General features: G+C 42.9%; 1 protein-coding gene across 1 annotated transcript; it reads right to left on the bottom strand.

Moving 5' to 3' along the window:
• Positions 1-347: 347 nt before the first annotated feature.
• Positions 348-1,886, bottom strand: LOC309415065 (nuclear factor interleukin-3-regulated protein-like; the record flags this gene model as incomplete). Its single annotated transcript, XM_082012458.1, has 1 exon — positions 348-1,886. One exon carries the CDS (start codon positions 1,884-1,886, stop codon positions 510-512), a length of 1,377 nt encoding a protein of 458 aa, XP_081868584.1. The 3' UTR covers positions 348-509.
• Between the last annotated feature and the right edge of the window lie 13,955 nt (positions 1,887-15,841).

Genomic DNA, 15,841 nt, shown 5'->3' with positions numbered 1-15,841 from the left:
TTTCATCTATAAAATATCCACTGTATTTCAATTCTCTTCTAAAAAGAGGTCTTAAGGAAAAAAAATACAATTTAAAATATGCGTAAGTTTGTAAAAAACAAACATATAAGTTGAGCACAGTGTAAGAAACAAGCCTTTTTTTTTTTTTTAATTAACAACATATTTACAAGTTCATAAAAGTCAACTGAACTGGAGCAGATGTTTTGTGTTTGTCACCAATATTTTATTGTAACTGGTAACTTGCATGCTTCAGAAGAAGAAAAAGAAAACAAAGTTCACTATATATAGACTTTGTACTGGCTACTTGACTATACGCAAGGCATAATGATTATAACACAGCCTAGCCTCCATAATAATTTGTGCACAAAAAGACACCAGACATTATGTGAACATTACAGTGAAATGACATCACAAATCCAGTGATAAGTCAGCATAATACAAAACATATTGATCTACTGCAAATGACATTGTTTTTAAAAAACAACAATAAGCCTTTATTCAGTAGTAACTTAACCAGAGTCTAATGCAGAGATTTGTTGTGTAGTTATAAGTCTTTTAAGGGAAGCAACCTCTGCAGATAAGTTTGTTAAGCCCTGCTTCAAATACAGGTTCTCTGACTCAGAGACATTGAAGATACTGTCTTTTATTTCAACAATTTCAGTTTTGCAACCACTCTGAATTCTTACACTGAGTTCCTTTTGATGCCAGAGTTCTGGTTTGAGAGACCAGTCTTGGATATTAGTCACTTGAACTGAGAAAGAAGTACGAGAAGAATGCACCAAGTTTTGTGCAGTGTGTTTTTCAAGCTCAACATGTCTTTTTGATGACATATCAGTAGGTGATGATAGTTTCTGTGCAGCATCATAGTCATTATCTACTGCTTCCACTTTAACTTGCATGGCTTTGGCTTTAATTCGAAGTTTGTGAGGCAAAGCTGAAGAATTCACTTCTGGAACTTTAACTGTTGCACAAATATTTTTATGTTCAGCTGGGGAATGGATTGGACCCTTAGGAACCTGCTGTTCATCTTCTCCATCAGATGGCTTTCCAACTGTACTGTCATCAGTTTCTGAAGTTCTGGGGGAATTACTGGAGGACCTATTGACTTGGAACAGAGGAGGAGAATGTGAGTACATGTTAAAGGTAGTTCCCATGCAGTGTGGATATATGGATGCTTTCTGTGAATTTCTGTCATCTCTTGGCTCTCTCTCTAATTCCATGGGCTCCTGTTTTATAATCTGAAACTTATTTTCAGGACTTCTGTAGTTGTTTTGCATACAACTTGATTGAGTATGCTCTACTGATAATACTTCAGACATATCAGACATAGAGCTTTGAGGAGAATGTTTAATGACAGAAATACAACTGCTACCAACTATAGATGGCTCATGTTTATCCACAAACGAGTTAATATTTGATTTGGAACTTTGATAATCTTGGAAATACGCAGCTGTTGAGCTACTGAATTTCTGTATCTCTTGGGCATAGGCTGCAGAAGTAATTAAACCAAACTTCAGCTTCAAAGCAAGCAACTCTGCCTTCAAAGTGGCATTCTCCTCTCCCAGTGCAATTAGTTTGTTCTCTAAGACAAGGTCATTCAGTCGACGTTTTTCACGAGATCTTTTAGCAGCTTCATTATTTTTCCGCCTTTTCTCCCAATACATAGCATCTTTCTTTTCATCTGGAATGAATTCTCGCTTTCTTCGGCAAGCTGAAGATGTGCTTTTTCCACTATTTGCTTCAGTGAGCAGTATCTCTTCATTTGTAGACAATACTTCAGACACTTCTGCTAAAGTAGACTTAAGTACCATGATTTTGTCCACATCGCTATTTGTGTCAACAGGTCTGTGTTCCTTTTTAAGGGTCTGCATTTTTCTTAGCTGCATCAGAAACAATTTGTAATAGATCTACAGTGAGCAACAGAGCAAACTATTTCCACAGTATTTCTTATACCACAACTTAATGCAGTACTTTGAAATCCACGCATATTCTTCCTTTTGTTTCATATTCTCAAACAGAAGTGTCTAGATCCAATTTTCTTGGCAGAGGTGATGAGAATCTTCTAAATAACCTTCAATAAATAGAGAATTCAATTACTGTTTAGGAATTTCTGGTTTGGGGCATTCAAAAGTAACTTTCAATAAAAAGCTTAGACTAGCATTGGATCCATTTAACCTGCTGAAATATGAAGGAAGCTTGACACTGAAACAAATGATATTCTAAGCTTTATGATACCTAGGTAGCAGATTTGCTTCCAAAACAAATAGAATATGATCCAAGGAAAATTTATTATAAAAATTATATATTTGAATTTTGATCTGACAATAATGTCACAGAACTCTCCATAATATCACTGACCAACTTAAACCTAGCATTTAACACTGCTGAACACCAGACATGTTGATGAGCAGCACTGGAATGTATCTTGTCCTTCCAAATTAAAACATCTCTTCAGAAAACAGTTGTGGTGCATGATTTGGCAATGCTATATATTTGGGTCATCCACAGATTAAAAATAACATAAGCTGATTTAGAGAAGCTAGAGTGCTATCTATTGTCTTAAAATAACACTGCTATCCATTAAAGTTATTAAACATTTAACTACTGCTTTTGTATCCTGAAAATTTATATATATACACAAAATGTGTGTTGTGTGCATGTGTACACACACACACACTTCAAGTTTTAAAATCCCTTTTTGTTCAATCATATAAATTCAAAATAGTAAATGCACACATAATTCTGGCAAATACAGAAGCAGCATGTTTTCTCTAAAATAAGACTGTTTCAGAACAAGAACTATGTCTTTGTATCTATCCGTATGGTCTCCAGCTCAAAGTGATGCCACTTTGATGTCTGTCCAACACTACAATTTAGGGAAAATATTAGTAATGATAGTAACTGGTAATAATAAAGAGCAGAAAGGTTTTTTTCTAAATGCATGCAGACCATGGGCATAGCTGTATGATCTTCTATTTAATCAATGAAAATTTAATTGCAAGTTCAAACAGTCTCATGCAGCCAGATACTGGTGTTGACCTACACTTAAAATCCAACAAGCTGCAGAGTTCATGTCCCTTGCTTTACAGACCTTCTACAGTTTGGGGCATTCGAGGGCATAATCTGCTTGTTTTAGCACTGGTAACTCCTGTTTTGGCCAGTCTCCCTCCTGAACACATTGTTCCTGGCACAAGTAGAATGAACATAGAATTGGTAGCTTGTAAGTCTACAGCAAATAGAAATGTGTATCAAAACAATGGTGGTTTTGCATACAGCATTCAACTCTGCTTTCAGCCAGAGTACATCAGTAAAGTAGTCAAGACAAAAGTATAAGCCACATGTTTTATGTCAGCCTTACTGGTTTGATATTTATGTAATTAGTTCTAATGACATTGCTTTAGTCAGCTAACAAAACAACAATAAAGCTCTAGCTCCTTCCACATATTCCCTGAATGCTTTTATCACGGTAACTAAAATTGCTGCTTTACAAACAGGACTCAGAGCTTAGTTTGTTAATAGTGCTCTACGTGGATCAGCCCAATACTGAGTCTGTAAACAAATTAAATTCCATCTGATGATAATGGTAAAATGTCTTCAATAAAAGTGGCCATTTCACTTCACTTGCATTTTATAATTCCACTGGAAAACATCAGTATTTACATGTAAATTAATGAACTGTAATGATTCCTCTGATTATATTTCAAATTCCAATATCTTCCCTTATGATTAAATTTTCAATTGTTTTATCACTCCCTCATAAAGTATTCTAAAACCAACATTTAATAGTACCTTACATTAGTCATTATTAAAGGTTTTGTTGTTGTTGCTTGATGTTAATGACATTGAGTGACAATGTAACAGTGTAATAACAGATCCAGTCTTGCTCCCACAGCAATTTTGCCGTTGGTTTCAACAGAGGTAGGATACAATCTCAGATCCAAATATTAATGAGACTTCCATAGAATTCATACTATTTAAGCAAGAAATGACATATGCAGAAATCAGGAAAATTTAATTTACCCATATCAAAATAATACATTGCATATTCATATTGTCATACTTGAAAAGCGTCAAAGGGTTGTGACCCGGTCCTTCAATCTTGCCTCGGTTCTTTGTAATTTAATTAAATAAGTCAGTTCTGCTTTACAATACACACATAGGTCTCCACACATACATATATGCTTCTCCAGAGTAACTGCATATTAGTATTTGTATTTATCAAAATAATTCACATTATCTCCAAGCCTAATTTTTCAAAACGTATTCTGTAATGAGATATCCAATTATTTAATTCTGTTGCTCTAACGTTTTTGATAGTAATTCTACAAAACTAAATTAAATCCCATTTCAAGCAGTCAGATGCTTTCAAACAAACTTCATTTTTGTAAAGCTGTGTCTACAAAATTTACCTCAGTTCTTAAAAAGAAAAAGGAAAATTAATGCAAAATAACTTCCCATTTTAAAGAAGAACCAGGTATTTATCATTGTCTTTTTAATAAACAAACACCTCAAACCACTATGTAGCAAAGTGTTGAAAAACAATAAAAGCTCACATTGATATGTCTGCATATATTTCTAGTTGTTGTTTTCCATGTTCCACATAGGTATCATTAATTATGTCAAAGATTACGTATTTTAAAAATTTGTTCACATATCAGGGCTGATATAGAACCTGCTCATAGATACTCAAACATGACCAAATTGTACTCTGTAATTTGAAAAAAGGAAGAATATCTTTTGCACTTTCTATCTACAAAGCATTATAAAAATATTTGCTAACTACCTCAAGACTTTCATGAGGTACAGAAATAATATTATGCACATACAGGGGAGGAAATTGAGTTTAATAGTAGTTGATGGATACACAGCCTAACTAAACACTGCTTAAACATTTTGGAGCTACTCTACCACTACTGCTTTTCATAGACAAAAAGTATGCCATGAAATTCTGCACCTCTCAGGTCTATAATAATTAAGAAATCCTCTTTAACTGAGAATGTGGCCTCCAAAGCCCAAACCAACCTCTACTGAAATCATCCAACATACTCTTTCTTGCCTTATATCTAGCACCTTCAGTGAAATTCTGTCCCTGCTGAAGAAAAACTTTGATGCCAACTCCATTGGAAAAGTGATATTATCCCTAGATTTGTGGGCAAGAGGGTCTAGGCAATGTGGAGCTAATGAAGTTCAAACTTTCTGGAAACACTGGGTAACTGGATGTTATGCTATTATAGGTGTCATGGTTTAGCCCCAGCCGGCAACTAATTCGAACCAATTGTGTATTCCGAAGAATAATGCTTGGAAAGACTAGATTTGTTTATTACAGAGACCAGAAAAGGAGGAACCCAGTATTTCAGAAGATATTTTAAATGCTGTGATTCCCCTAGTGTGGTCAACCGGAATTCCTGGAAAAGCTAAAGTTAAGCCAATTGTTGCAGTTTAGCCCCAGCCAGCAACTAAGCACCACGCAGCCACTCACTCACTCCGCCCCCCCCTCCCCCAGTGGGATGGGGGAGAGAATTGGGAAAAAAATCGTGGGTTGAGATAAAAACAGTTTAATAGGACAGAAAGAGAGAAGGAAACAACAATGATAACAACAATAATAATACTGACAAAGGAATGTACAAGAACAAGTGATGCCCAATACAGCAATTGCTCACCACCCAGTGATCGATATCCCGTCCCCGAGCAGCGATTTCTGCCTCCCCAGCTAACTCCAGTTTATGTACTGGGCATGATGTTGTATGGTAGGGAATATCTCTTTGGCCAGCCTGGGTCAGCTGTCCCGGCTGTGTCCCCTCCCAGCTCCCCGTGCACCCCCAGCCTTCTTGCTGGCAGGCCAGCACAAGAAGCTGGACTGTCCTTGACTACTTAGCAACAGCTCAAAACATCAGCACCTTATCAACATTTTCTCATCCCAGATCCAAAACATAGCCTCACGCTAGCTTCTGTGAAGAAAACCAGATCTATCCTGGCTGAAACCAGGACAATAGATTATCCAAGGTCAAAGAAGGAAACAAAATTTACAATACCAATGTTACCACCAATTACTGCTGAATCCATTGCAACAACATGGAGAAATACAGAACTATTGCTCCTGCATTAGGGTTCCCTTTTCTTACAGCTTAATAGGCATTTTAAATGTTTATGGTTCCAGGATCAACGTGTTATTAGGTCAGTGGAACACTGATGATGATGCTTCATACAAGATGAAGCATTTTTTATAAAATGTTGATTTTCTTTGTCTTATTGAAAGAAAATCATGGTAGGTGTCTGTGGAATAATTGCTGGGGGGCAACTTAGAAATTAAACTTATATTTACACTCTAAGAACAGCATTGAGACAGGGTGAAACGTAGCTAATGTACAACGAGTCTGTACCATGGCAATTCCCCAGGCAACCCTAGATGTTGGCAACATCAGGGGAACCTGGTGTGCTGACTCTGGGAGAAATTGCATGGAGGGTGGAGCGGAGTGGAGACGTCGCAGCCACGCTCTGTGATTACGAGGGAATCTAAAGGTACACGGTATAATTAATTAGCTGCACATTCGATGCCCTGGGTCAGCAGTCTGTCAACTTTTGATGAAGTGCTGTACTTGGAGTGAACTTTGCTTATTATAATATCATTATAATACCAAGACACACACCCCTCTCAAAAGTTACCCACCTCCCAAGGTGCAACCACCCCTCAATGAGCGTGCGCACTGAATTTTTCCTAGTCTGTGCCTTTAAACGCGAAGCGAGAGAATTTTGGACCAATCCTGATAAAGGTACGTATGACTAGAGTCACTCAAGCTCCACCTATAAAGTAAAACACTATAAAATAGTTTGAGAAGGACTGGATGTCAGGGAAGATACCATCGCTCCTGACCTTTAGGATCTGCCGACAGGCTGACCCTCTCTTCCCCCCATTGGGACGCCTTCGGGTAAGATTCGAACACTCGGCTACCCCGAGTGAATCCCCGGGAACTTTAGGAATCTCTATATAGAGCTGTTTTATTACCCCACGCGTGTGTAACCCGGCTGTATTTAATTTATTGCACGTGCTTTGCAGACAAAGAATTTATCACCGGCAATCTAAAAGAATTTGTGCATCTGTTGCTTCAATAAATCGCACTATTGATTGACTCAGCCGAGTGTGTTGTCCCTGAATGCAACCGTACCTCTGAGTGCAGCCATGTGAGTTCAGGAGGTGTCCGGCTGAGCAGGCAGTGTGATGTTAGTAGTGCATCCGGACCCGTGATAGTCCAACGGAGGTGCTGGGCACGACCGGACTACTAACACTGACTTTGGGCATCACTCAGAACCTAAGCTCAGCCACCCCCAGTCCCTCTGATATCTGAGTGTCGTGGTTTAGCCCCAGCCGGCAACTAAGCCCCACGCAGCCGCTCGCTCACTCCCCCACAGTGGGACGGGGGAGAGAGTTGGAAGAGTAAAAGTGAGGAAACTCATAGTTTGAGATAAAGACAGTTTAATGGGTAAAGCAAAAGCCGCACATGCAAGCAGAGCAAAACAAGGAATTCATTCACTACTCCCCATGGGCAGGCAGGGGTTCAGCCATCTCCAGGGAAGCAGGGCTGCATCACGCATAACGGTTTCTTGAGAAGACAGACGCCGTAACTCTGAATGTCCCTCCACCCCTTCCTTCTTCTTCGTCCCAGCTTTATATACTGAGCATGACATTATATGGTAGGGAATATCTCTTTGGCCAGCCTGGGTCAGCTGTCCTGGCTGTGTCCCCTCCCAGCTTCCCGTGCACCCCCAGCCTTCTTGCTAGCAGGCCAGCATGAGAAGCTGGACTGTCCTTGACTACTTAGCAACAACCCAAAACATCAGCACCTTATCAACATTTTCTCATCCCGAATCCAAAACATAGCCTCACACTAGCTTCTGTGAGGAAAATTAACTCTACCCTGGCTGAAACCAGGACACTGAGGATCGACTGGAACGCAAGGGGGTTTAGTTTCTGTCAAATTGCTCTGCCTCTTAACGCAACAGTGTCTACACAATATAATTTATGCAAACACCAAGAATCATTCATTTATTATGACATTTTCAATCAAATATAAAAAAAAGAATAAGCTCATCATGGCACTTGGAATACTATTGCACTTTTATATTACCCAGCTCCAAGTTGTATCCAGAAAGTTGATGTCATATGTAATTTATGTAAAAGACTTTCATTGTTAGGAAAATGAGTTAAGTTACTGTTTATCCTAATAACTGCAAATAAACTCATGAAAGTATAGTTTTCTTCCTAAAGGTAAAATACACAAATTATGAAAGTAAAATTATTATTTGAGAGATCTAAACACATGTTAAAAATAGCTGTTCCTCAGAAAGGTCAGTCAAGGTTAATAGGTGCAAATTCAACCTATATTTTCTTCAACTTGCTTAGAAAGTCAGTATAATTCTATCAGACCTGTTCAATTTGTATAAAACCAGGAATAACTTTAAATATTTATATAAAGTAATATGTAAACTACCTTTGCTTCTCTGAGTTTTAATTATACATATATATCATGACATTTTATTTCAATATCACATCACTTGACAGGAGGAAGAACTAGACTGCACAAAGCAATAACTTAATAGTAACAATGTTCTATAAATAAAATCTCAGCATCACTAATTTCAAATACTGAAATTCATTATTTTGTTTTATTGTTTTCCCCTAATTAAGGGCCACAAAACAAAGATACAAAATCAAATGTTAATTATTCTGACAAATAGCTTTCGATTATTGAACTCTTGCACATGGGTACAAAAGATGTTGCAACAAAAAGTCCAAGGTCAATCAAAAGAGACCTCAGAGCCCTGGGAAGAATGCTAAAAAATTCAGGAGCACAGGTAGTGTTTTCCTCAATCCTTCCAGACTTTGGAAGAAACAAGTGTGCCCAGGACATCAACACCTGGCTCCAGGACTGGTGCTTGCGACAAAACTTTGGGTTTTTAAACCATGGAAGAGCCTTTGAGGCACAAGGTATGCTGGGGCCTCACGGGATCCACCTGGCCCAATGGGGGAAACACGTCTTTGGGTGTAAGCTGTCGGGGCTGATCGAGAGCACTTTAAACTAGAATCAATGGGGGAAGGGGATACCAACAGGACTGCAGTAGGTAAGACAAGGGTTGGCATGACATTGCCTGAGGGTGGCAATGCTAGTGGAACATTTACGCTACTCCAGGGAGCATGGAAGGTTCAGGAGCACATCTGAAATGCTTGTAACCAATGCACACAGTATGAGAAGCAAACAAGATGAACTGGAAACACTGGTCTGTTCCCAAAACTATGGTGTCATTGGTATCAGTGAGACTTGGTAGAATGAGTCTCATGATTGTGTAACCAAGGTGGTAGGGAATTAAAATAAAATAGGGTTAGAAAATAGGTTTGTGAATTTGTAGCAAGTTGTAACTATAAGAACATTATGCACCAGCAATGCTGCTCGAGAACCCACCTAACCTTTCCCATCTTGATTTAATTATCAAGGAGTTAAGTGTAACATTGTGATCATGGTATTATGTTTTGTTCTAATAACAAGTAGTCAGAAAGAAGGAACACCTTGGTCAGTTCTACGGTCCGGTGGGTAGGTAATTATTCATTCTATAGTCCTGTCTTAAAACAAAGGACTGTGGGGTGAATGATTGCATATTGGACCGATAGCCCGTAAAGATCTATTTAGTGTTGCCAAGCTTAAGTGAACTTTGTAGGAAAGGTAATTCCGGCAGGGGGAGATCGCGACCACCGACTCAGAGACCACCCACTCAAGAAACCCTCCGACTCAAAAGATTAAGGAAGTAAAAACCCAAGAAATTATAGTGAGCATGCGTGGTCATTTACATGGTAGGCGAGGAATACTTAACCAATCATTGTATGGAAACTTGATGAATATGTATTAATCTTGTAATCATAGGCCTATAAATGTTTGATTTTTGAACTGATCGACGAACACGATTTAGGAGGAGCTATCCCCCGTGTTCCCGGCGCCGTGAATAAAGAATGCCTGCCTTTTAACACTACATTGGTGTTACGAGGTTTATTCCCGATTTCGGTGACAATTGGAGTGCTGGGATGGAGGGCTATAGGCTGTTCAGGAGGGACAGGCAGGGCAGGTGAGGTGGAGGAGTTGAACTCTGTACGCAAGGGAGAGGTTTGATTGTACAGCCCTTGCAGTTAGTGATGATGTGGTTGAGAGCCTCTGGGTGAGGATTAGGGGGATGAGAAACAAAGGAGATACTGTAGCAGGAGTCTACTACCGATTGTCCAACCAGGTTGTTAACACTGATGAATCACAGAATCACAGAATCATTAAGGTTGGAAAAGACCTTTAAGATCATCAAGTCCAACCATCAACCCAACACCACCATGCCCACTAAACCATGAGTTATGCTATAGGCAATTAGGAGAAGTCTCTGAATAGGTAGCCCTTGCCCTTATGAGAGATTTCAACTTCCCAGGCATCCACTGGGAATACCATTGAAACAAGGATCTAAAACAGTTATAAGGTCTTAGCATGTGTAACTAATCAACTGCAAGTTTTGTAAATTTCTCAGTATATATATACTTTTTGGAAGGTTACTGATTAGATGATTAGTTTAACTTTTATATAGATTTCTTTAGCCTAATGACTGTGTGATTATGTTTAACGGCCTATTCTCATAGTTATTATGTTTAACGGCCTATTCTCATAGTCCTTAGGCTGTATTTGCCTCAATGCTAACATTGTAACTATGTGTAGAAGGTTAATCACAAGGAAAGCAGGCCTTATGAAATTAAAACAAAGAAGAGTTAAGAGCAAGGACTGAGAGATTAATGAGTACAGAGAAGATATCTTAACCTTGAGCATAGAGACAGACTGGCAGGAATGCTCTAACAAGGATGATAAGAAGGAACCGCTTGGCTGAACAGCAGAAGGGGCAAACATCCAAGAAGAAACTATCCTCAGGAGACCCGTGACCATAAGAGGGAAAAAGGAGTAGGGGGCTAACTCCCCAAACGACCACCGATGACCACCCGAGACCCCCGCACATGCGTAGTGTAGTTTTGCAACGCCAGCATTACGTAAATGTAGTAGATAAGCAAGGAGGCGGTGATTTCTTGGAAAATGTGTGAATATTCATGTCTTTAAGGTATATAAAGGATGAACTTTTGTTTCAGCGCACGCATGTTAGGAGGAGATATCCCCCATGCATCCAGTGCTGCAATAAAGATGTCTGCTTAATAACAGTTTGATGTTATTGAGTTTAAATTTCTTTAACCTTTTTGAATCACCATACTGCTGTGACGAGCAAGTCTGTGAAATTCTTGAAGTTTGTGGAAGATAACTTCTTGTCACAAGTACTCAGTGAGCCATCAAGGAAAGATGCCCTCCTAGACTTGTTGTTTGTGAAGAGAGAAGGACTCGTGGGAGATGTGATGGTAGGTGTCTGTCTCGGCCACAGTGATCACAAAATGGTCACAGAATCACAGAATCACTAGGTTGGAAAGGACCTTCAAGATCATCAAGTCCAACCATTAATCCAGCACCACCATGTCCCCTAAACCATGTCCTGAAGCACCACATCCACATGTTTTTTGAACACTTCCAGAGATGGCGACTCCACCACCTCCCTGGGCAGCCTGTTCCAATGCCTGACCACTCTCTCAGTGAAGAAATTTTTCCTAATATCCAATCTAAACCTCCCCTGGCACAACTTGAGGCCATTTCCTCTTGTCCTATCACTAGTTACTTGGGAGAAGAGACCAACACCCACCTCACCACAACCCCCTTTCAGGTAGTTGTAGAGAGCAATAAGGTCTCCTCTCAGCCTTCTCTTTTTCAGACTAAACAACCCCAGTTCCTTCAGCCACTCCTCATAAGACTTGTGCTCCAGACCCCTCACCAGCTTTGTTGCCCTTCTCTGGACACGCTCCAGCACCTCAACATCCTTCTTGTAGTGAGGGGCCCAAAATTGAACACAGTATTCAAGGTGCGGCCTCACCAGTGCCGAGGACATGGGCACAATCACTTCCCTACTCCTGCTGGCCACACTATTCCTGATACAGGCCAGGACGCTGTTGGCCTTCTTGGCCACCTGGGCACACTGCCGGCTCATGTTCAGCCGGCTGTCAACCAGCACCCCCAGGTCCCTTTCCGCCAGGCTGCTCTCTAGCCACTCCTCCCCAAGCCTGTAGCATTGCATGGGGTTGTTGTGGCCGAAGTGCAGGACCCGGCACTTGGCCTTATTAAATCTCATACAGTTGACCTCTGCCCATCGATCCAGCCTGTCCAGATCCCTCTGCAGAGCCCTCCTACCCTCCAGCAGATCAACACTCCCACCCAACTCGGTGTCATCTGCAAACTTACTGAGGGAGCACTCGATTCCCTCATCCAGATCATCAATAAAGATATTGAACAAGACCAGCCCCAGAACCGAGCCCTGGGGAACACCACTTGTGACAGGCTGCCAGCCGGATTTAACGCCGTTCACCACAACTCTCTGGGCTCGGCCATCCAGCCAGTTCCTCACCCAGCGAAGAGTAAACCTGTCTAAGCCACGAGCTGCCAGTTTCTCCAGGAGAATGCTGTGGGAGACGCTGTCAAAGGCTTTACTAAAGTCCAGGTAGACAACGTCCACAGCCTTTCCCTCATCCACTAGGCGGGTCACCTGGTCATAGAAGGAGATCAGGTTGGTCAAGTAGGACCTGCCTTTCATGAACCCGTACTGGCTGGGCCTGATCCCTTGGTTGTCCTGCAGGTGCCCTGTGAGCACTCTCAAGACCAACCGCTCCATAATCTTCCCCGGTACAGAGGTCAGGCTCACAGGCCTGTAGTTCCCAGGATCTTCCTTCCGGCCTTTCTTGTAGATGGGCGTCACATTGGCAAGCCTCCAGTCTTCTGGGACCTCCCCTGTTAACCAGGAAAATTTTCAGTTTAATGAGAAAAAAGGTCAGCAGAGTTGCTACCTTGGATTTTAGGAGAGCAAACTTTAAGCTACTCAGGGAGCTATTTAGTAGAGTACCCAAGGAATCTGCTTTTGAGGGCTTTTGAGGGAGTCCATGAGTGCTGTTCAGTTTTTAAGAACTTTCAAGGTAGCCTTCTGTCAAGGACAGAGCACAAGATGATCTCAGAACATGGGACTTCCAGTCACAGCTTTTGCCACTGAAATGTCGAAATGACTTGCCAACAACAGAATTGGGCAATGGCCAGTTTTCATTGTTTGTGACTTAAGGAGAAATCCTAAATATTCAGATCGGGGGGGTGGGATGAAGGGAGGGTTTCTACCGCCTATCTGTGAGCTGTACCCTTCCTACAGTGGCAGCGGGGCACGGCCGAAATCCAGGGGGGTGGGGGGGGTGCCCCTGGGCCGCCGAGAGGGTAGTGGGAGGGGACATCTGCCCACGAGGAGATCCTCAGGCAGGGAGCTCGAGGCGCTCTCTGTCTGATTCGCCCTGACTGAAAGCGGTTATCAGACATGACATCAGCGCTGCCGCTACCCGCCCTGCGCTCCCGCCGCGCTGGGGCCCACCGACGCACCCAAAAGGGGGAGACGGGCGAGCGGGGAGCGGCGGCGAGGCGCCCCGCTACGTGACCGGCGGGGCATGGCGCGCGGCCGGCTCTGTTCAAAGCGGCCCCGCACTATCACTCCTCCTAACCTCGAAAGCCTCTGCCGCCGTGCCTACCCCAGCCCCAGAACGGCGGGGCGCGGCAGTGCCCTCCGCCCTCGCCCGCTGCCGCGCGGATGTTCAAAAGATTCCAGCCCGCCGCCATCACGAGCAGAAGGACACAGCAACCTCCGCGACACAAGTTGTGCAAGTCCTCAGGACGGTCGGAGCCGCCGGGGCGCGGGATCGGGCCCCCTCCCTCCCCATACCAGCACTGCTGTGATACTCCCTTCGGTAGCATTCCCTGTGACCCACAGCGCACGCATTCCGGTCGTGATCACGCACCAACTAACCGAAGATTAGTGCTACCGAGAACGTCATACTGACCTACTTCTGCTTTTGTTGTGTGTCACACTAAAATGCCCGATTTCATGGGACTGGGGTACTCCTCTGCCCCCTGGGCCTGGCGTTACTTCTTCACCCGAGCCCACTGCAGCTGTCAGGACACGGGCAGGCCATCTCACTTCTTCAGCGCTGTTGACATTTTCTTAAATTCATTCCTCTCTTAAATTACATGTTTCCCTCTTTTAAAAGGGTGACAAGTAAAAGCCAGTACCAAAGAAATTGTTTAGTGTCCAGGTAAAATGCCTTCCTTAAAGACAGCCTTATCAAAAAGGCTCTGAAAGCATGGAGTTAAAAATCCAAGCAAATGGCCTTGAACGTCTATATGCACAGCTCTAGAAAAAGACCAGGAATAGCACATGAAACCACAATTGCTAAAATGTGATAGGGCTAAATATAGATTAACACAAATTTCATTTTAAGGTACACAACACAGGGTCAGCAAGCATGAGTTACCTCTCCACTTACCCAGTTGTCTACTTTCCCTGTTAAATGTACTTTAACAAAATCTGTTAGTTACATTTTTTAACGCGATTGTCCCAGTTTCTTTGTAGCAAGATTATAAAATCGCATAATTAGCTCCTTCTTCCTAGCCTGACTGCCAGAAAATTCTGTGGTTACATAATGCAACATTTCCAGGAACTATTATGTGTCCCGTAGAGTCTGAAAAACAGCAACAAAAGTGACGAAAAAAGGCTTAGGCAAACACAGCCTAGCAAAACACAGGGGTTGTGTGGCAGACTGCTACCATCAATTCAGTTTGCCCACAAACACCACCCCTCAACACCGTGTGAAAATGGGATCTCTCTGGCGGCCTCTGACACAAAACACATCGGCACAAAACTCCGATTTTTCTCGTAAACGCACAAAAGGGTTGTAATTAACGACCTTAACTCTGCAGCAAAATTACCATGTCTTTTCATACTCATGCACACGTCATGCCTGCTACCTTCACTGCCTGCTACCCCGGCATTGACACGCCAGCAAAACGTTATACACACACGCACACAGCAAACAGCTCCGCACCCACACACGCGCGCCCTCACCCCCCGGCTCCCGCACATGACGCCACTCCGAGCGCGCATTTCTACCTTCAGTGCAGCGCGGTAAGCGGAGCATCCCCTGCACCTGGCCGAGGCGAAGCGGGGAAGGACGGGCAAGCAACAGCGTCCCACTTGTCCGGGAGCAGAACAACCCGGAGCGTGTGGCAACACGAAAGGATGTATGTTAGCAGGTCATAACTACGCACGCACTCACGCACTCTCATGGCCGGCCGGCCTGTCAGTCAGCTGCAAGTGACAGCAGCAACACCCCAATCCACGCCAAGCACTCTCGAGGGGTGGCCAATGGAGGCTGCCGGGGGACGGGGCATGCGCCGCTGGGGCTGTATGTGGTGCAGTAGGTCTATGTACTGGGTATTGCATAACCCTCCAGGCGGAAGGCAGAGCGCAGAAGGTGGGCGGGGCTGACATTTACGTAATCGCCCCTGGCGAGCTGGGGCAGCGTGGAAGGGGATGTTCTTTCCAACGTTCTGCGGGGGTGTGCACGGTGGGCTTTCGCTGGGCCAGGGCCATGAAAGCCTCCGTGGGGGCCGCAGCGGGCTGGTGCGCGGCTGCGTGCGTGAAGGCCTCTGCCCTTATTCTGAGGAAGATTTATGCAGATTTGAGTGCTGTCAGTTTTATTGCCAGGGAAAATTAATTGAGCTGTAGCTCTCACAGCCTTACCCTTTGCTTGGTATATTGTGTAATTCTATTGCATCTGACCAGAGTGTGAAAATAAAAATCTCTGATCTGGCAGAAGCATCGTTTCAAAGTAATTGCACAATACTGAAAAACTGTGTTTCTAAGGCATATATTT

This window comes from Phaethon aethereus, assembly GCF_964289735.1.
Source record: "Phaethon aethereus genome assembly, chromosome: W".
Taxonomy (NCBI): Eukaryota; Metazoa; Chordata; class Aves; order Phaethontiformes; family Phaethontidae; genus Phaethon; species Phaethon aethereus.
The sequence above is the reverse complement of the archived record's forward strand: the minus strand, read 5'-3'. Positions and strand labels throughout refer to the sequence as shown.